Source organism: Triturus cristatus, chromosome 8 (genome assembly GCF_964204655.1).
Source record: "Triturus cristatus chromosome 8, aTriCri1.1, whole genome shotgun sequence".
Taxonomy (NCBI): Eukaryota; Metazoa; Chordata; class Amphibia; order Caudata; family Salamandridae; genus Triturus; species Triturus cristatus.
In genome coordinates, this window is record NC_140591.1 from 1,154,747,572 (window position 1) to 1,154,768,949 (window position 21,378).

Here is a 21,378-nt window from a genome sequence, read left to right on the forward strand (position 1 = left end):
AAACTGTCATTTTCACCTGGCAATTTAAACCTTTTGCCAAGCCCAAACGTTCCTTTTAATAAATATAGGTCAACCCTAGGGTAGGCCCTGGACAGCCCAGATGGCAGGGTGCAATGTATTTAAAAAGTAGGACATGTTCTTTTAAGTTTTTCGTGTCCTGGTAGAGAAAAACTCAAAACATTTGTTGTCACTACTGCAAGTCATATCTCTCCCATAGGATAACATTTAAGATACCTTTTTACATTTTATAAGTGTTATTTGCAAATATGAAGAGATTACCAGTTCGTGTTTTGAGACTCTAGAATCCTAATTTAAAATCCTAACTTATGGTGAGGTTGGATTTTACATTCCAATTCTGAAAATGCCACTTTTAGAAATTTGGAATTTTTTGCTTTAGCCATTTGGTGCCTGCATTGTGTCTCTATTCACATGACTGGGTGTAGTTGGCAGTTGGGCTGTGTGTATTCCTCCTAGACAGCCACACACAATGGGAGCCTAGGTGTGACTGGATGGGCCATCACTGGCAGGATGGGAGGGAGGAGTTGGGCACAAACTCACCTACACTTAAATAGGCTGTGTTCTGTCTCCACTCAAAGGCCTGCATACCCCCTGTAGTTAGCCTGGAGCCAGGAAAGGCAGGGCATCTGTGCACTTCAAAGGTATGCCTTTAGAAGCTTCTCCCCCCTTTAAAAAGGCACAATTGTGTATAAATATATGACCTCAGACACTAACTCTTCAATACACTTCTGGACCTGTGGATACTCTGCCAGAAAGAAGGACTGCTGTGCTGATGAAGTGCTGCCACTCTGCTGGACTGCAGCTTTGCTCCAAGGGATAGTTGGCTGGCCTCCTGATCTGAAGCCTCATTGACATAACGGGCTTCCAACAACCTTGCAACTGCTCCTGGACTATGCCATCTGTGAGTCTACCCTGCCAAGTGGTACCACTCAAGTCCTGGCCCCTAGGAAGTCGCTTCGGCTGTGCAACACATCTTTGACGTGCATCCACGCAGTGCTCCGCAAACCAGTGTTTAAGGTACTCTGTCCAGCAGGCCTAACTGGGTCCCTGTAACAGGTCCATGCTCCATTGCAGTTGACCTGAACTTGTGATTTTGTCCCGGTCCAGCACGATCAGATAAACCGCAGTTGGAGATTTAAGCCTTTTGGTTCTATTTTCTCTAAAACAAAACCAATGAATTAATTCTAGTTCTATGAATTGGATTTTTGTCACTTACGTCTTGTTTTATTTATTAAACACTACTAATTTCTTACAAGCCTGATCAGCACTGCATTAATTGTGCCTGACCTTCTCATAATTCTAATGTTTGTAAACAGTACAACGCTCAACTACACTTACCCAAAAAAGCTTCATAATTAGTAATACTATTTATGGATTCAAGAACGCCATCAGATGTTTAGTTGAGCATTGGTTTAAAAAAGTGCACAACTAGTTTGAGAATTTCTTTAGCCTTATGGTGATGTTCATCTTGCTGTGAATAAGCAGTTAGTCAGTGTTCATTTAACGCTGTTGTATCCTTTTCCAGGTCACCCTTATATTCAACTGGTCTCCCCTTTTCGAAATGGGACAGTGGCTAAATGACAAATGATAAATCTCAGCAGGAAGTTTTTATTCATGGTTCTTATTTGGGTCTAATACCCATACATTTCCAAGTAAAGAATAATTAAATTCATTTTGTAGATTATTGTCTATGAATACAGCTGACTACATGCCTTAGAGAAACAATTTGATTTTTGGAATATTCTTTACCTTATACTATGCAAGCATAATCTGAAATTATTGCTGTTGGTGCTGTGAATACATGCTATGTTATTGTATATAAACTATAGTCATTGGAGTTAATTCACCAACATGCCAGAGGTAGCAGAAGTGACATCATATATCTTTTGACCTTAATGATGTCACAGCAAGTTACATCATATGACCTTTGAACCTGCATCATCCGAAGAAGTGATGTCACATAACCTTAATCCTGATGACATCACAATAATTGACATTACTGAAGTTACATATTTGCATAACAAATGTTATATATTTTTCTTGGGCAGAACAAAGGGTGGAGGTTTCTCTTGCCTGAGAAAGGTTTGAAAATATAGGCTTTACTAGTGCATTTTAATGCACAATTTTCACATCTACTAAATATTACAGTCCATTCATGGTGTACCAAGCTACTGAAATCTGATTCCTCATGAGCTCACCCAATTAGGTATTTTAAAATGTCCTATAGGTGCCCCCTTATGTCAAAAATTACCTCCATAGCTAGGACCAACATTTTGCCCACACATTACATACAATATTCTAATGCCAACATTTGTATTTTCCTAATACTGCTTCTCTTGCACTATGGAGGTCCCTTATGTCAAAACGTATGTCTAATATGTCAGGGACCAAATGTTGTCATGGATGGCCCATGACCTTTCCACAGTTGTCTTCCCATATACCAAGAATTTCCTCCAATGTGTCATCACAAGCAATTTGCCACTGATGCCAACTATGCCAAGAATTTATTCCAGGAGGCCAGCACTGGAATTTTTTCATCGGTGCTCCTTGCCAAAATGTACCTACAGAGTGCCAGCAGTAGCATTTTGCCGAGGGTATCCCACATGCAAGTATTGCCTCCAGAATTCCATTGCCAACATTTTGTCAACTGTGCTTCTATAAGCCAAGAAGCAAGCAAGGTCCAACAGTGGATCTGCAATCATACCAACACATGCTCACTTACATTCACTGATTGACAATCATTCTATCATTAGCACTAACTTGCACTCATTCATTTTCACCTACTGTTGTGCACTCATGAGCTCACCCAATTAGGCATTTTAAAATGTCCTATAGGTGCCCCCTTATGTCAAAAATTACCTCCATAGCTAGGACCAACATTTTGCCCACACATTACATACAATATTCTAATGCCAACATTTGTATTTTCCTAATACTGCTTCTCTTGCACTATGGAGGTCCCTTATGTCAAAACGTATGTCTAATATGTCAGGGACCAAATGTTGTCATGGATGGCCCATGACCTTTCCACAGTTGTCTTCCCATATACCAAGAATTTCCTCCAATGTGTCATCACAAGCAATTTGCCACTGATGCCAACTATGCCAAGAATTTATTCCAGGAGGCCAGCACTGGAATTTTTTCATCGGTGCTCCTTGCCAAAATGTACCTACAGAGTGCCAGCAGTAGCATTTTGCCGAGGGTATCCCACATGCAAGTATTGCCTCCAGAATTCCATTGCCAACATTTTGTCAACTGTGCTTCTATAAGCCAAGAAGCAAGCAAGGTCCAACAGTGGATCTGCAATCATACCAACACATGCTCACTTACATTCACTGATTGACAATCATTCTATCATTAGCACTAACTTGCACTCATTCATTTTCACCTACTGTTGTGCACTCATGAGCTCACCCAATTAGGCATTTTAAAATGTCCTATAGGTGCCCCCTTATGTCAAAAATTACCTCCATAGCTAGGACCAACATTTTGCCCACACATTACATACAATATTCTAATGCCAACATTTGTATTTTCCTAATACTGCTTCTCTTGCACTATGGAGGTCCCTTATGTCAAAACGTATGTCTAATATGTCAGGGACCAAATGTTGTCATGGATGGCCCATGACCTTTCCACAGTTGTCTTCCCATATACCAAGAATTTCCTCCAATGTGTCATCACAAGCAATTTGCCACTGGTGCCAACTATGCCAAGAATTTATTCCAGGAGGCCAGCACTGGAATTTTTTCATGGGTGCTCCTTGCCAAAATGTACCTACAGAGTGCCAGCAGTAGCATTTTGCCGAGGGTATCCCACATGCAAGTATTGCCTCCAGAATTCCATTGCCAACATTTTGTCAACTGTGCTTCTATAAGCCAAGAAGCAAGCAAGGTCCAACAGTGGATCTGCAATCATACCAACACATGCTCACTTACATTCACTGATTGACAATCATTCTATCATTAGCACTAACTTGCACTCATTCATTTTCACCTACTGTTGTGCACTCATTCTCAGCCACTCATTTGCACTCTTTCACTCACTTTTGCTGACTCACTTATACTTACTCACTCATTTTGCATATACACACACATCCATGGTCCCATATACAAACATACATGGTCACACATATACACACCCTTTCACCAAAACTTACTCTCACCCATATGCACGCACACAACAAACATTAAAACCATTTTATCTAAGATGCCAGTGAAGATCCAGATCTAACTACTCCACTTGATATTTGGCTAATAGTGAATAATAAACTATTATTCACTATTAATATAATAAAAATGAGCAGAAAGAGGTTAGAGCCTGATTCTGATAATGCGAAACACCTTGTGTTCTTGGCACTGATTTCACCACCTCTGAGGCCATGGGCAGCAAAGGCAGGGCCGAAAGTAGCAAGGGGCAATTTAGGAGTCGCAACTGTGACCCCTGGCGACCCCTGAATGACGTACATGACTGCAGTGTCTTGAGAGCGCAATAAGCACGGGGTTCTTCAATTTAATTATGAAGGGCTAAATTCTGGTTTTATTTGCACACCTAACTACAACTAAGTTGTGCAAAAAATGCCATTGATGAGAGCGAAATCCCATTCTTGATTAAGAGAATCAGGATTGTTGGAATTCCACCCTTCCATATGCCTTTGCAAATTCCATTTAAAATGCCATGTGATGAGACAGAAATTTCACTTGTTTGATGACATTTCTGTGCAAGCAAATTTCGTAATACACTGGTCACTGGCATTCCTTGTAAGGTCCATAAGAAGTTGTTGAACACTCACACACATTACAAAATATTTGGATTGCAGGTAGTTACCCACACTGTAAAAACCTAAAAATGTAATTTAGTCAAGCCAGGGTGATAGTAAATGCGTTTTTTGAATAGGAACGTGAAGAGAGCACCCTGCAAATTGAAAGCGATAAATAGACTGCTTGAGTTTCGTCATAGTGAAACATTTAAAACACTTGTTCAGGCTTAGTAGGGCTTTGCGTCATAGCTAATGCATTTCGGTTGCAGAAATATATATGCATGCGAGTACTCGAGTCCTGGGCATCTGGAACAATCTCAGGCTTCCAGACGTAGTACTGAATTATTTTTGAATTCCTGATAAGAGAGACATTTTCTTCAAAGGAGGGGTAACTCTCAGCGCCCCATCACAACTACTTCAGTAATTCCAATGTAGTCACTCCACACTTGGAATTACTGACACCATGGGTATCATTAATTCCAATGTGCAATATTATCTTTTTTTACGAATAATCCCCTATAGATCCCTTACGGAGTGAGATATAACACTAGTAATCATTGCCACCCCATCAAATTTGGCATGTTTTTCACAATTTCCGGGTAAAAATTCCAGGGATTAATTCCACTGTGTCTGATTCATCAAATTCTGCTGAAATGTCACATGAATTTACTGCATTACTTGAGATACCGATGTAGGCAAAATCTCCTATTTCTTCCCAAATGAGTAAAACGGGACTGAAAAGAATGAGGACCTTAGGGAGCAAATTTATAATTGATTTTTTTCAGTAAAAAAACTCTTGTGAAGCAGTTCCTGCCCTTACTATAGCCATTAACTGCCCTGATAAGTGTATCCCCTAAAAGAACAACGCACTATGTACTTTTGTGTTGTGAGGATCGCGGAGCTCGCAACGTTATAGGGGTATTTAAAGTGCGCTTTACGGGGAAGGGTAACGCTTAATAATCACAGGAGCCTCAGTAACGTGTTCGTGGTCACGCTCGTCGTTCGCCTAACTGGCGTACGTACGGGCGTCCCCCATTTATTAAACCTGGTTCACATGACGTCAGGTCTAATTTGGAGACCCAACAGGCTCCCGCCATTTCCCCTATGAGGTCATCTATAGTCGGGGTGATATGCCGTTCCCTCTTAATGGTGGCATTTGGTAACCTCATGTCCACGCAGATCCTCACTGCGCCTGGTTGTTTTGCTTTTCTGGTGACGAAGATTGGGGACGACGGCGTGGGTCCCGAGACCTTCTCAATTATGCCAGCTGCTTCCAACTTTTTTAGCTCTTCCTCCACCAGAGGACGCAGGTGGAATGCTATCCGCCTGTGGCGCAAGGCTACCGGTTTTACTGTGGGGTCAATGTATAAATGCACCTCTTTGCCTTTGAATTTCCCAATTCCTTCGAATACATTTGCGAATTCCTTCAATATGTGTTTTACTGACTCCTGGTGTACTCCAAATGCAAACTTGACAACCCCCAAGTCTTCAGCGGCCCTGCACCCTAATAGCATGACCTGTCCATCTTCCATGACATATACATTGGTAGTGATTGAATGCCCCATGGGCTATCAGAGTCTTAAACTTGCCTTGCATCTTCAGAGGTGAGTCTTGGCCATATGCAAACACCGTAATGTCTGTGTGGCTGAGTGGGGGTGCCAACTGGAAGGTCTTGTACAGTGCAGAAGCCATGATATTGATGGTGGCACCAGTATCCACCACCGCTAGGACGTCCTGAGAGCCTACCTGGATATTACATTGGGGTAGACGTCGGGCTTTCCGGGTAGCAGTTCCTATCATGTGTACTTTGTGAACTACTCGTTCCTCCTCCTCATCATCGTCCATGTCACTGGGCCCTTTCTCTTCTTCCGGGACCATGTTCACCACTTGACGAGGTTTCCGATATCTCTTTGATCTGCAGACTTTTTTGAAGTGGTTAAATCGCCCACATCCTGAGCACCTTTTCCCTTTTGCTGGGCAGTCCACTGCCCTGTGAGGTGGTCCTCCGCAGTAGCCGCATGTTTTAATCTGCCCTTGGGGCGCCGTACACTCGTCTTTTCTTGTCCAGCGAGTTGTTGACTTCGTCTTCACGACGTTCACTGGTTGCGTCTTGACTGGGGATTGGAGGGTCGCTTCCATATGAGCCGCCCGGGCTTTAGATAATTCCTTTGTGTGCCCTAGTGTTAGTATGTCCTGTAGGGGCTTCCCTGATTCCTCCAGGGTTCTATCACTGAGCTTGGCAGATGCACAACCCTGGATGATTTGTCCCCTAATCTCTTCCGTTTCGTCACGGAGACTGCATGTTGACGCCAACTTCTTGAGACGAGCATGAAACGTGTCAAGGGACTCTTCTGGGAGTTGACGCGCCTGCCGGAAGATGAACCGCTCATAGTCCTGATTGGCCATTGGCTCAAAATAGCCATTGAGAGCATTTATCAGGGTGTTATGGGTCTTTGGCATGGCTTCATTGAGCGTCTTGGTTATGTTATGGATGTCATTACCCCCTAGATGCAGCAGCATAGCTCTTTTCTGATCTCTGTGTACCTTGGTGGCTTCAAAGAAAAACAGCAGCCGTTCTACCCAGTCTTTCCATTTGGGGGCGAGCGATGAGGGGGAACCTTCTACAATGAAAGGCTCTATCAGGGGAATTGTGGACATGGTGACTTTCAGTGACTAGTGACTGTATTGTGTGCCGCCCGTGGGTCTCTATAGAGGTGATCACCTGACTGCTGGCATTGCCGTTCCCCCTTTTATTAATTCTTATTTTTGGATCCACTGTTGCTTCTTAGTGATCGTGTTTCTATTATTCTTTTGTATTAGCAGATTCACCAGGGGTCAGTGGCAGCAATGTTCTGCTGTGCTGGCTCCTCAGACGACTTCACGTGGGGTAGGAGGTTCAGTTGTTCAGTTAATCACCTGCCTTGTGCTGCAACAGTCACTGCTGTACCGGTGTGCCACCACTCTCTATGCCTGATGCTCCCTGGCTGGTGCTTTATCAGTGGCACTGTGTACTTGTCAGCTCCTGCAGAGCATCGCTTTTCCAGCGCTCTGAAACGTTCACCATGCGCTCTCCCCCATGCGCGCGCTGATCCTAGAAGCGCCGGGGAAATCGGCTGCGATCAGCTGAGCAAAAACCGGGCACCGCGCAGTGCACGTGGCTGAGCGCGCACATGTGCACCGGTGCGCACGTGCACAAGTTGGGACCGAAGCGGCACATTCACGGCAGCAGTCTTCACCGGAGGGAGCTCACCTCCTCACAGGGCACACCGTGCGTCACCTTCCGCACGAACAGCACTGGCGCACCATGGTATGAGCACCGCAGGGCAGGTAAGAAGCCCTTGCGGCTGCCACTCGGTGCGAGCGCATTGGCACGCCCACCCCTCGTTGCCAAATGTTGTGTCGTGAAGATCGCGGAGCATTTCAAGTGTGCTTTACGGGAAAGGGTGACGCTTAAAAATCACAGGAGCCTCGGTAACGTGTTCGTGGGCATGCTCGTCGTTCGTCTAACTGGCGTACGTACGGGCGTCCCCCATTTATTAAACCTGGGTCACATGACCCTACGTGGCGTGCCTGTTACGTCACAGGCATGACACTACAATGTACTAAGCTATCATTTACATTTTATGAAAGTTTGAATAGATTGTTTTTGTCCTTCAATATCCAACAGAGAGTAAATACCTAATCACCAATGAAGACCTCACAATGGTCAAACAGTGAGTTTACTACTTCCACGCACCTGCTTTCCATAAAGTTGTGCTTCCAAGATATGAAAGTTGACAATGACGTCCTCATCACAACCGCCTTGCCGGGGTATAGGTTGAATAAAACAGAATACATTTAGCCAAGCTAACGAAGGTGGAAAGAGAGAGAACATTGTCTTGGGACCTGTAAAGAGCGGGTGAAGGAGCGCAAGGGACCACACTGCATGATTTGGTCACAAAAATTTGTAAGCCGCTAAGGCAACATTTCCAGTTACTCACCCCAACTTTTGCTAGGTTTCCAGAAGATTTGATAGTAATAGTATTAACAGGTTACAGTATAATTTAAATGTGTCACAAGGAGCTAGATATGCCAGGTCATGAGCATGCACACATTCAGAATTTTATAAACAGGGTAAGGCAACATCTGTTTTGTTCATCCCCTATAGATGTCACCGCAGGATCGGGATGCTATGGAAATATCATGGAGGTTCCGACAACTGGGGCTAACTGCGCAACCGCAAGGCAAGACAGACTATCATATTGTGGTAGGTACCATTTAAATCCTGAAGAGCATGAACCAACAAACTGATTCTCCATCTCATTTTATGTAAATATAATTTTAGCGTGCATATCTGCAAAACGCATACAGTCCAGAGCCAATGGAATTATGCAATGGGGAGGGCCAAATTATGCAATAGGTTGACTTAAAGAAGCAGCGAGGAAAGACAAATTATGTGGCGTAATGTGGCCAATTTAGTATATACATTGTCTTGGCATAGATCATGCCTTCACCATGCACTGGTAATATTCCCCAAAATACATATGTAGCTAAATGGATTCTGCCCATTTAGCCCGCCCAGATTTTTTGTTTTTGAATCACCTGGACTTGGACTTGTTACTGTAGGTGAGCCTCACAAAAGCTGTCTACCCAAAGTAATTACACAGTTAACAGACTGCGAGTGCAATATGACATAGAAGGTAGTGATGGTTTAACAGGATTGCACATCAATCATGAACAGTAGATTATTCCAATTTATCAGTATAAGCTAATAATTTTGGTGCCACTCAAGGTAACCGAATAAAGACACCCCACTACCACAGATGTCACCACACAAGAGTTCCTAAGAGCTCCTGTGCAAAGCTTAACAAAACCACTGTACCTCGGCACTCTCCAAATAACTCACAGTTATCATATAGTGTGACACAATTACAGTTAAGTAAATGATGTGATTACTCACAGGAAACCAATCCATACATTTAGACTGCTGCACAATATCATTTAATGTCAGGTAATGACGTTTCATACAAATGTGCATGACCAATACTCAGGGTGTAGTCCAAAACACAAACATATATTTCTTGACAAGAATTCTGTTGTCATTAGTAGATACACGGAAGTAAAGATCATGTGGCCTCTCTGTTGGCAATGATGGATAAACAGCCGACACGTGTTTCGTTACAAGGTAACTTCTTCAAGGCTTTTCGTATAGAAGATGATAGGTCCAAGGAGAATTGAATTCTTCAAAAGCTAGTGTCCTATTCTTTATAAAAACGGAAGACACAAAGGACCCTTGATAATGTAGTGTAAGTCTCTGGCCATTCGTATAAAGAAACCCCCAATGGAGAGTTATTGCATGGAGGGAATCATTCAGTAATGTACATCCCCCTTAGTGACGCGAAGCACCTGTGAAAAGTCCCCACGATAAAAAGAATTCCCCAAGGGCGAGAATCGTAGATAGCAGGTGAATCTCCTAGCGTAGATGCGTAATCTATCTATTAAAGTGTAAATCTCCCGCTTGGATTATGCTGAGAAAAAAGGCGCAGTAGTATTCATCTAGTGAACTTGTAGGCAATGAAATCAAAGGCTATAGTAGGCCTTTCTTGTCAAGAAATATATGTTTGTGTTTTGGACTACACCCTGGGTATTGGTTATGCACTTTTGTATGAAACGTCATTACCTGGCATTAAATGATATTGTGCAGCAGTCTAATTGTATGGATTGGTTTCCTGTGAGTAATCACACCATTTGCTTAACTGTAATTGTGTCACACTATATGATAACTGTGAGTTATTTGGAGAGTGCCGAGGTACAGTGGTTTTGGTAAAGAGACTGTGAGTGTTTACTGCCAGTGTCTGCCTATTAAGATAAAGCTGCTGCAATGCAGAAAGGGCAAGAGGCAATTGGCTGTCTACACGTGAACACGTGTGCACACGTGTGAGGGCTGCACATGTAAGGCAATCTTCGTGCTCAACTTGGTAATTGCGCACAGGTAGCCTGTCACAGAGGCAACTCTGCAGAATTGGATATCAAACAGGGGTGTGCCTTATTTTATGAGTGGGCACACATAGGTAAAGTCAAACTGGTCTATGTCTTTGTCTGCAGTGACCCATCATTATACACATAGGAAAAAAAAACTGCCTTAGAGTGGAGTTTTGCTTCCCTTTGGCCAACAAAGTCCAGCAAAGTATCAAACTGTGGTGAAAAGTGTGCACCCATTTTAAATATGCAAGTCCCAAACAGATAAACTTACACCTCGTGGGTTATCCAGAATTTGTTATATTTCCCTGGATCAGCTCAGGATGAGAGCCCAGTCCTTTTGTCAACGTGCTGGGCCAACTTAATTACTCTGCTTCCCAACAGAAGGAACAAAGGCCTCTCACATGAAGGGAGCAATTAGAAATGGTTCACTTAATGCCTGAGGAGTGAGGGGTTGAAAAGAAAATCTGCACTTGTTAATTAGCTGTCAAACTGTGTCAGGATTGGGACAGCCCGCCCACTGAACAAAGGATGAGTCCTAGACCTCTTGGGCCAACACAGGAAGGGGCTCTCCTCTATGAAGTTTTGTTGGGAAAGGCCCTAGCAGTGATGCAGGCTAGGGGTGGAGCTGAGGCTCCCTGAGTATATATTAGCAGTGACTTCTTGATGACACCATTTTGAATTGTCCTAGCATGCTGTGGAGGAGGCCTGTGACCGGGGTTAAGGGGTTTTGTGACACCCTAGGATTAGCCATGATGGCCTGGCTTCAAGAACTTACCACCCCATTTAAAACTCTTGCACAACGGAAAAGTTGTTGTTGGAGTTGGACACTGGGACTGGACAGTGGCAGCATCATAACCAAGTGGAAAGATAAGCCCTTGATGCCCTACTGTACTAAGGACTCTACCAACAGTTGTCTTCAGGACCAGTATGTCTCTCTAGGACCAGGGAAGGTGGTCCCTTTAAACCTTCTAAGGAAGGGGGAAGAACTAGATTTTTGCGCTCAAACAGGAGGAGAGAAGCACTAGAGGAGAAGAAAAAGGAGATAGGCTGGTGTAGGGAGCTGGTGGAATAATATCCCTGCAAAGTGTGCCACCTTAGAATCCAGGAGGCCTGTGGAAAAGGCTCTATGTGGCCAGGGCATGCCACCGGCAGCAAATTAAGACCATAATTATGAAAAACGGCCCAAGGAGGCCCAAGATATGCACAGCAAAAATATTTGACCGTTGACCCTCAGCTGAGAAAACAGAGTGTAGACCTCTGCTGGAAGACTAGCAAAAATTCCCAGGGTGGGCCAGTGCCTGGGGCAAACAAAGAGCTTAATTAACAATTAATAAGCTCAGGGGGAAGATGCGTTGGGCCCCCACCCCAGGGCTCTGGAACCCAATCCTTGGCCAGTTCATGAAAAAGGGTGCCAGGACCCTATCTCCGAGCCCCCATCAGGCAAGGCAAGGGAGTAACACCATCACCCCACCAAGAAGGAAGAAAGTGGGATGGGGCCCCATCTCTGGCCCCCAACGATGGAAAAGACATGGGAGCAGAATCGCTGTCCCAACATATGCCACTGTCAGGGGGGAGCGGGTTAGCCCCACCATTGTACACCCTGCCCACATGGAGCAGGAAGGGGAGAAATCCTGAGCCAGAAATAAACTACTGGTAGGGCAGCTAAAGTACTGGTAGGGCAGCTGGTGGTGGGTTCCCCTTGCTTTCCCCAACATAAGCACCTGATGGAGCGCCCGGGTGGGATTAGACAGACCCCTATTAAAAATGGAAAAAGGCAACAAAAAGAAGACATGGGGAAGCCCGCACAACGGAAGCAAAGCCATGAATGAAGACGCTCACTATGCGTGCACGCTTTCGGGAGGGAGTTCCCCATAATGCCCAGCAGGGCTTGCAATGTGCCAAGAAAGTTTTCTGCTGCTTCTGGCAGCCACAGGACAGCTTTTGTGCAGCCAATTTTAAAAAGGGAGTGTGTGAGGGACTGCAGAAGTGCAGCAGCCAAAGTGACGCTAAGTGTGCTATGTCACAGAAATGTTTACACTAATAGCCTGGTTTCCTCACAACATCACTCATAGCATGTTCTATAAGATCACTGATTGGAACATCACCCGCTCTCATTAAGTGGCAACCCGGAGAGTGATGCTCTTTGCATAAAAAAGGCGATGTAAAAGATCCTAAAAACTACCGCTTGATAAACCTCCTTGATATAGGCGAAAAAGTATTCTCCAAAGTAATCCTAGGTATGCTAAAGGATTGGGCATATGATAATCAGATAGTACCCCCAGAACAGGGAGGATTTAGAGAAGGACATTCGACGGTGGACCACTGTTTTGCTCTCTGGGCCATAGCGCGGAAGTCGATAGAACAGAGGGGTAATCTATTCTGCTGCTTTGTGGACTTCCGCGCGGCTTTTGATCTTGTGGACAGAGAGCAGTTGTGGACAACCTTGATAGGATATAAAATAAAGGATGATCTTTTAGCGCTGATCCAAGCCCTACACATTGAAAACTGGGCACAGATAATTTTGGATAAGGATGGAGGTCTGTCAGGGAGGATACAAATTGGAAATGGATTGAGGCAGGGGTGTGTACTTGCCCGCCTACTTTTTTCCCTGTTCATAGCAGATCTACCTCAATAATTAAGAGAGGTCAGAGGGGCTAGCCCGAAACTGGGAGGGAATCATGTACCCTGTTTACTATATGCAGACGACCAGTTGATTATGGACCAGACGGAGATAGGTCTCCAGAGAAAATTAAATAGGTTTAAAGACTACTGTGTGAATAAAAAACTAGTGGTGAATATGGAGAAGACAAAAATGTTATGCTTCGGGAAGAATAAAACAAAGTTTCTATGGAATCTTGGTATAGAACGCCTCGAGAGAGTTACGGAGTATAGATATCTAGGTATATGGTTTACGAGTAATCTAAAATGGAATACTCATCTGGAAGCGCTAAAAATGCAGGCAGCGGCCTCTGTGAAGGGCCTAAAAAGATTTAATAGCGTATATGGGGAGATGTCGGATAGGCCGGTTATAAAGGCCTATATAGCAATGGTTCCGCCACAATTCCTGTACGGGATAGAAGTACTATATTTAAGCGTAAAATCCAGCTGGGATAAAGAAGAGGAAAATATCCTAAAAAGTTTGTTCTCGCTGCCAAAATCATCAATGGTACAAGCAGCAAGGCTTGAGTTGGGAATCACCTCTTGGGCCATAACAGCCTGTATGGCATTAATACGCTTCTGGCAGTGCTTAGGGGCAGAGGAGCCTCATAAAGTTTCCCAGTGGTGTAAAGCAGAAATTGCCATGAGTGAGCTGTCCTGGGCAAAAGAGGCAAAATCTGTAATAAAGGAAGCGTATGGAATACTAGGTTTAATGCTGGATCCGCAGTTAGGTCACCCCCGAATAGATAAGAAAGAACTCAGGTCATTGGGTTTTGATACATCATGTATACATGACCGGGAGTATCTCTCACGAAAAATTTCAGTATCACATATGATTTTGGCTTGGGAAAAGGATAAACATTACCCTTATATAGATAGGTTACCAAGTCACTATTTACGACGTGAGGTGCTAAGAGTGCGAATGGGGATAAACCCCTGTTATATGAATAATGGGGTGAAAAATCTCATGATAGATCTTAGGGGGAAATGCACTTGCACTTTGGGGACCCCCTGTGATATTCTACACATTTTATTGGATTGTATGACATTTTTAGACTTACGAAAGGAGATTCTACGCCCAATATTCATAAAATACAGAATAATGAGTAGGACGCAAGCTGTTGAACTTTTAATGGAAATGAGGAATTTAGACATAGCTTGCGCCATGGGGAAATTTATGTGTAGAGTCAAAGCGATTCTTAAGGGCTTAGAGTAACCCTGTATGGGTACGCTAACGTTGTTATGAGATGGCACAACGAAAAGACATCAGTCCTGCAATTGATCTATCGGAAATATTGGATGTAAAGGTACAAACGCAGGAATCACCTGGTTTTATTAATTTTAGAATATTTTATAGGATATGGATTATTATAGCTATGATGAATATGTGATATATGTATTTTAATAGACGAAACAGATGTAATGTACACTTTTATGGTTGTAACAAACTAAATAAAGGTAAATTGACTGACTGACTGGCTTTGAGAACTGGCTACAGCAACGCACCCATGCGCTTGCTCCAATGCCCACCTGCTCTTCCAAGGCACCAAGAATTTCTGCCCCTTGGTTTAATGAAGTCCTCAGGCAGAGTAAATGCTCCTGCAAGCGCCTGGAAAGTGTATGGTGCAAAAACTTTAATCTAGAGGACAAAGCTATTTATAAACAGGCCTTGAAAGTCCACCACACTATAATTTATGAGGCCAAAAAAAGATATTTTGGGGTCAAAATTGAGTCATCCGACAATAAGGGCCAAGATATTTTTATAATCATGAAGGCCTTCTCTTGCACGCTTTCGGTTGCCCGCCCTTTTACATCCTCTATGGAATGAACAAGCCAACTTGCTGCCTTTTTGAATGATAAGATCAGAGTCATCCAAGACTTGTTCGCTGAGAACCTCCCTCTGGAGGGAATGTACTCAAAATTTCTGACACCTAGAGCCCCTGTGGAGGGCCCATCGTTAATACAGTTTCCCCCTATTCAATTGGAGATTTGCTCAGAGATTATGAAAAGCCTTAAGTTTGGCTCCCCCTCGGATGCCTGCCCAGACAATTTCCTGGCCTCGGTGGCCAAGGTCATTAATCCAGCAGCTAATCAAGTCCTTAATTCCTTGCTGAGGACCGGCCATGTGCCTGGCAGATGGAAAACCGCCAAAATTCTGCCATTGCTAAAATAGCCCTTAGCCTAGCCCTTGGTAGCAGCTAATTATAGACCTATCTCTCACTCCATAATTAATTCCTCCAGTGGATGAAAGACAGTTTTTACAGAAAACTAAACCGGATTCCTTTGCCTGAAGCTCACTGGAGAGTGTAAATTGTAATTGTATTTTTTGTGCAGATGACAGAATCCACTGGAGGAATTCATTATGGAGTGAGAGAACTATAAGTCCCAGAAAGCTGTGTTGATGGTAAAGTAATTAGACCCACCACAGGGCGATAAAAGGAATTAATTAAGTGACTTTACCTTTCACTCCCTTCTGTCTGAAACGCATACATGTTGCCTGTGAACAAGAAGCAAGATGCTTTGAAACGCGTTGGGCTTTTTATCGAATTTGGACATTGTGAATGCCGGTTTCTAAAGAATAAAGATTGCTGCCACAAACGACAGGATCTGGCTGTCCTTGAGTGCGTCCTTGAAGCAGGGCACCTTGGTTTATATTTCAATCCGGCCTGCCCTGGCCGGGAGGATTGCACCGCCACGAAAGGAACAAGTGGGCTGCCTCGCACAGACAGCCTATGTTTGAAATGCAGAGAGACAGTTTTTACAGAAAACTAAACCGGATTCCTTTGCCTGAAGCTCACTGGAGAGTGTAAATTGTAATTGTATTTTTTGCGCAGATGACAGAATCCTCTGAAGGAATTAATTATGGAGTGAGAGAACTATAAGTCCCAGAAAGCTGTGTTGATGGTAAAGTAATTAGACCCACCAGAGGGCGATAAAAGGAATTAATTAAGTGACTTTACCTTTCACTCCCTTCTGTCTGAAACGCATACATGTTGCCTGTGAACAAGAAGCAAGATGCTTTGAAACGCGTTGGGCTTTTTATCGAATTTGGACATTGTGAATGCCGGTTTCTAAAGAATAAAGATTGCTGCCACAAACGACAGGATCTGGCTGTCCTTGAGTGCGTCCTTGAAGCAGGGCACCTTGTGTTTATATATATATATACATATATATGTGTATATATATAATATGTTGAAAAACAAAAAAGGTGGATATTCTTGAAAGACATTTATGTCTTGTACATTTTTGTCGAGTACCTGTGTATTTTACAGTTATTATGTAGGGTATCTGAAAGGTTATGTTTTTCAAAGCATTTATACATTTATGCACGGAAAGAACCTTAAGTGGCAGTCTGATTCCCAGAGGGGAAGCCTTAAACAGGGCGCAGGCAGTGGACTGACAGCGTCGCCTTCCTCCTGCCTCTCCTGCGCCCACAGGTGGGTGAACGTTTTCGAATAGTTGCCTGGGGCAAAGTATATTGTCTATGTCTATTGTTGATGTGAAGCACTTGCACTTTAAAAGGTGATGTTAATACCTAAGCATTGTCATGTGATCAAGTCCGCTAGTTCGGCTGAAATGCCTAATGGCTGACTTTGGCAAGATAAAATATTTGAAGCACTTATCTGGGTCCGTGCTCGTTTTTCCAAGGAGCTGGAGCTGTAACGAGGTGTTTGGATATTGGACTGGCTTGGACTGCCGCCGGCTCGTGGACCCCCTCCGAGGAAGTAGGTTCCGTAGCTGACAGTCTCTTGCTCCTGGCCATTCTGCCTACGGCACTATGGTGCTACTTTGGCGGGAACCCCCGGGGCACTTCACAGAGTTTGGAACTAAACGGACGAAGCCACCTGTGTTATGCGATATGTGTTGGAAGGGGTTCCCTGGGGAGGCTGCAGAATGGGTTCCTGACCACCCTGAGGCCCACCCTTCCCAGATATAGGCCGAGTAAGAGCAGGGAGGCCCTTCCTGGAGGGGTCTCGCACCTAGGATCGCACGCGCTGCGCTGCTTTCTCTTCGGATAGAGGGACACCACACAGTAGTCGGTATTAGGCCTTTATCGGTAGTTGTCAGGGATCTTTATGATCCGGCAGGCAGGTGCAGAATTAATGCCACAAGCTGCAGCGATCTTGTAATGAGGGAAAAGGGGTAGCGGGACAGTCTTTCAATTAGTGTCTCTGCGAGGTATCCGGCGCACAGCTCTCAATCCTCGAGCTGAGGGGATGTTGCTTCTCTCGGCGATCTCGGCCGATTCTCTTGGAGGAGCGGGCCGCGAGTCACTCAGCAGGCACCGGAGGTTCTTAGTTCAGGGAGCCGCGACGGCGTCAGCAGGGCTCAGATGGTTCTTAGGTCAGGGAGCCGCGACAGCGTCCGCAGGGCTCAGATGGTTCTTAGTTCAGGGAGCCGCGACGGCGTCAGCAGGGCTCAGATGGTTCTTAGTTCAGGGAGCCGCGACGGCGTCAGCAGGGCTCAGATGGTTCTTAGTTCAGGGAGCCGCAACAGCGTCAGCAGGGCTCAGATGGTTCTTAGTTAGGGTAGCGTTTCTTCTGTTCGGGGAGCGATCGAGCCGCGACCAGGTCCACAGGCTCTCGTCAGTCCAGGTCTTCTCTGCCTCTCGTCCCTTCAGCACCCCTTGTTATACTCCCCCTCCTCTTTGAAGTCCGGAGTCCTCTCGGAGAGGGGTCTCGTGCCTGGGGGCGAGGTGTCGGGGTTTCCTGTCGCTCAGCCCCTTGTTCTATTCAGATGTGTCCGGGAGGGACCCCAGACGCCCAGTAGGAGAGGCGCCCGCTCGCCGGGGGCCGGGTGGCCGATCGAAACCTCCCTCGGGAAGAGTCCAGAGGTGTGACAGAGTCGGCGCCTCTCGGTCTGGTCTTGAGGGGGGTTGCGCTCTCCCTCGGCCGGGCATGCGTGTTGGGGATCTGGTCGGCCCTCGGGATGTTGGTCCACGGAGGCCGGGAGGCCGTGTCCACGAGGTTCGGCGTGGTTGTCGTGTAACTTGCTGGTCGGGAGGGCCCACGCCACGAGGCCGGTCTCACACGTGCCCCCCCCAGCTGAAAGGCGGGGAAAACTACCCATCCACTTGGGAGTTCTCCTCGCTGAAGCGGAAGAATCGGGACAGGCCGTCCGCGTTGGCGTGGTCAGTCCCGGGGCGATGTTCCACAGTGAAATCCATTCCCTGGAGAGAGATGGACCGGCGTAGCAGCTTGGGGTTTTCCCCTCGCATCTGCATCAACCACCGCAGGGGTCGATGGTCCGTTTGCACTCGGAAGTGTGTTCCGAACAGGTAGGGCCGTAGCTTTTTGAGGGCCCAGACGACGGCGAACGTCTCACGTTCAATCGTGCTCCACCGCTGTTCTCGGGGCAGTAACCTTCGGCTGATGAAGGCTATGGGCTGATCTATGCCCTTGTCGTCGTACTGTGAGAGGACTGCCCCGATGCCGTGTTCCGAGGCGTCCGTCTGGACCACAAACTCCTGGGCGTAGTCGGGTGCTTTGAGTACTGGAGCCGCGCACATTGCGGCCTTTAGGGTGTCGAACGCCTCCTGGCAGGCGGGAGTCCAGTGTACTTTCTTGGGGTGTTTTTTGGAGGTTAGCTCTGTGAGAGGGCCTGCGATGCTGCCATAGTTTTTAATGAACCTTCGGTAGTAGCCGGTGAGGCCCAGGAAAGCTCGGACTTCTGTTTGGGTGGTAGGGGGTTCCCAGGACAAGATGGCGTCGATCTTCGGCTGAAGGGGGGCGACCTGCCCACTCCCCACTTGGTGCCCCAGATAAGTTACGGAGCCGTGCCCAATTTGACATTTTCCAGCTTTGATGGTGAGGCCGGCCCGGCGTAGAGCCAGCAGGACTTGACGGAGGTGCTGGAGGTGCTCGGTCCACTGGGAGCTGAAGACCGCTATGTCGTCAAGGTATGCTGCGCTGAACCCTTCTAGTCCGGCCAGGACCCTGTTCACCAGCCGCTGGAAGGTGGCCGGGGCATTTTTCATTCCGAACGGCATCACCCTAAAGCGGTAGTGCCCATCCGGGGTGGAGAAGGCGGAGCGCTCCTTGGCTCCCTCGGTGAGGGCAATCTGCCAGTACCCACTGGTCAGGTCGAAGGTGCTGAGGTAGCAGGCGGCCCCAAGGCGGTCAATGAGTTCGTCGGCACGGGGGATAGGGTGAGCGTCTGCTCGGGTGACCGCATTGAGGCCTCGGTAGTCCACGCAGAATCTCAACTCGGGGGCAACACCCGGGGTAGTCGCCTTCGGAACCAGGACTACCGGGCTAGCCCAGGGGCTGTCGGAGGGTTCAATCACCCCAAGGTCCAGCATCTTTGTCACCTCGGTCTGGATGCAGGTCCGGACCCGATCAGGGACCCGGTAGGCCCGATGTCTCACTGGCGGGCTGTCCCCGGTGTCCACGTCGTGGACACACCAGCTGGTGACCCCGGGGGTCAGGGAGAAGAGGTCCGCGAACTGCCCAAGTAGCTGGCGGCAGTCGTTGGTCTGTTGGGCTGTGAGGGCGGTCGACAGTTTCACCCCCTCCACGGATCCATCGGCTTCCTTCACCCCCAGGAGGTCTGGGAGGGGCTCGGTGTCTTCTTCGGCCCCATCGTCGGTGGCCGGGAGTAGACTCAATTCGGTCTGCACAAAGTGGGGCTTGAGGCGGTTCACATGGAGAACCCGGAGGGGGTTCCGCGGAGACTGCACATCGATGAGATAGGTGACTTGGCTCTTCCGCTCGACCACCTTGAAGGGCCCAGTCCATTTATCTTGGAGAGCGCAGGGTCTCACCGGGGCCATGACCCAGACTTGTTGACCCGGCTGAAACTGGACCAGCGTAGCATTCTGGTCATACCAGCGCTTCATCTCGTATTGACTGGCTTCGAGGTTGGCTTCTGCGAGTTCCCTGAATTTTCGGGTTTGGTTGCGGAGTGCTAGGATGTATCGGAACACGTCGGGAGGGAACCCCCGGGGGGTTGCTTCCCACCCCTCCTTGACCAGGCTCAGGGGTCCTCGGACGGGGTGTCCATATAACAGTTCGAATGGGCTGAACCCCAGGGATTTTTGGGGGACCTCCCGGTAGGCGAACAGGAGACATGGGAGGAGGACGTCCCACCTCCGGCGTAGGGGTTCCTCGAGGCCCATGATCATCCCCTTCAGTGTCTTGTTAAAGCGTTCGACTAGGCCGTTTCCTTGGGGGTGGTACGGGATGGTGAACTTGTACGATACTCCACACTGCTGCCAGAGGGACTTCATATATCGGGAGATAAAGTTCGTCCCCCGGTCACTCACGACTTTGCAGGGGAAGCCCATGCGGGAGAAGATCCCCATCAAGGCCCGGCCCACCACGGGGGCCGTTACGGTGCGGAGAGGGATGGCTTCGGGGTAACGGGTGGCATGGTCCACCAGCACGAGGATGAACCGGTGGCCCTGGGCGGTCTTAGGGTCCAGTGGTCTGACAATGTCGATTCCTACCCGCTCAAAGGGGGTACTGACGACGGGGAAGGGTTGGAGTGGAGCCTTGCGCTTGCCCCCACTCTTTCCGCTGGCCTGGCACGTGGGGCAGGATTTGCAGTGGGCCTCCACATTGGCTCGCATCTTGGGCCAGTAGAAGTGGGTGACGAGTCGCTGGTATGTCTTATCTTGGCCTAAGTGTCCGGCCAGAGGCACATCATGGGCCAGGCCCAGGAGATGACTTCGGAAGCGTAGGGGTACTACTAGTACTCGGGCCGATCCCAACTCGGCCGACTTCTGTTCACTGTACAGCAGTCCGTTCTCCCAGTATACCCAGTGGGTGCCAGTCTGGTCGCCGGCTGCTTGGGCCTCGGCCCGTTGTCGGGGTCCAATGAGGGACGGGCAGGTGGATTGTTCTTGGCAGAACTCTTCACGGGAGGGGCCCCCTTCGCAGGGCCACGAGGCTAGTTCTGGCAAGTCCCCGAGTTGGGTCGGTTTTGCGGGGTCGGAAGGTCCGGATTCTTCGCTGGGAGCGGTTGGTTCGTCCAGGAGGGGG

General features: G+C 47.1%; 1 protein-coding gene across 2 annotated transcripts in view; it reads left to right on the top strand.

Moving 5' to 3' along the window:
* Positions 1-21,378, top strand: part of LOC146805530 (lysozyme G-like) — a 158,209-nt gene that overhangs the window by 39,120 nt on the left and 97,711 nt on the right. The window contains exon 3 of one of the 2 annotated variants that reach the window (XM_085622791.1): positions 8,925-9,023. In XM_085622791.1, coding sequence (XP_085478917.1) covers positions 8,925-9,023 — 99 coding nt within the window. Of the gene's footprint in view, positions 1-8,924; positions 9,024-16,987; positions 17,122-21,378 lie in introns of those variants that run through there. The other variant, XM_085622792.1, reaches the window with a different exon arrangement.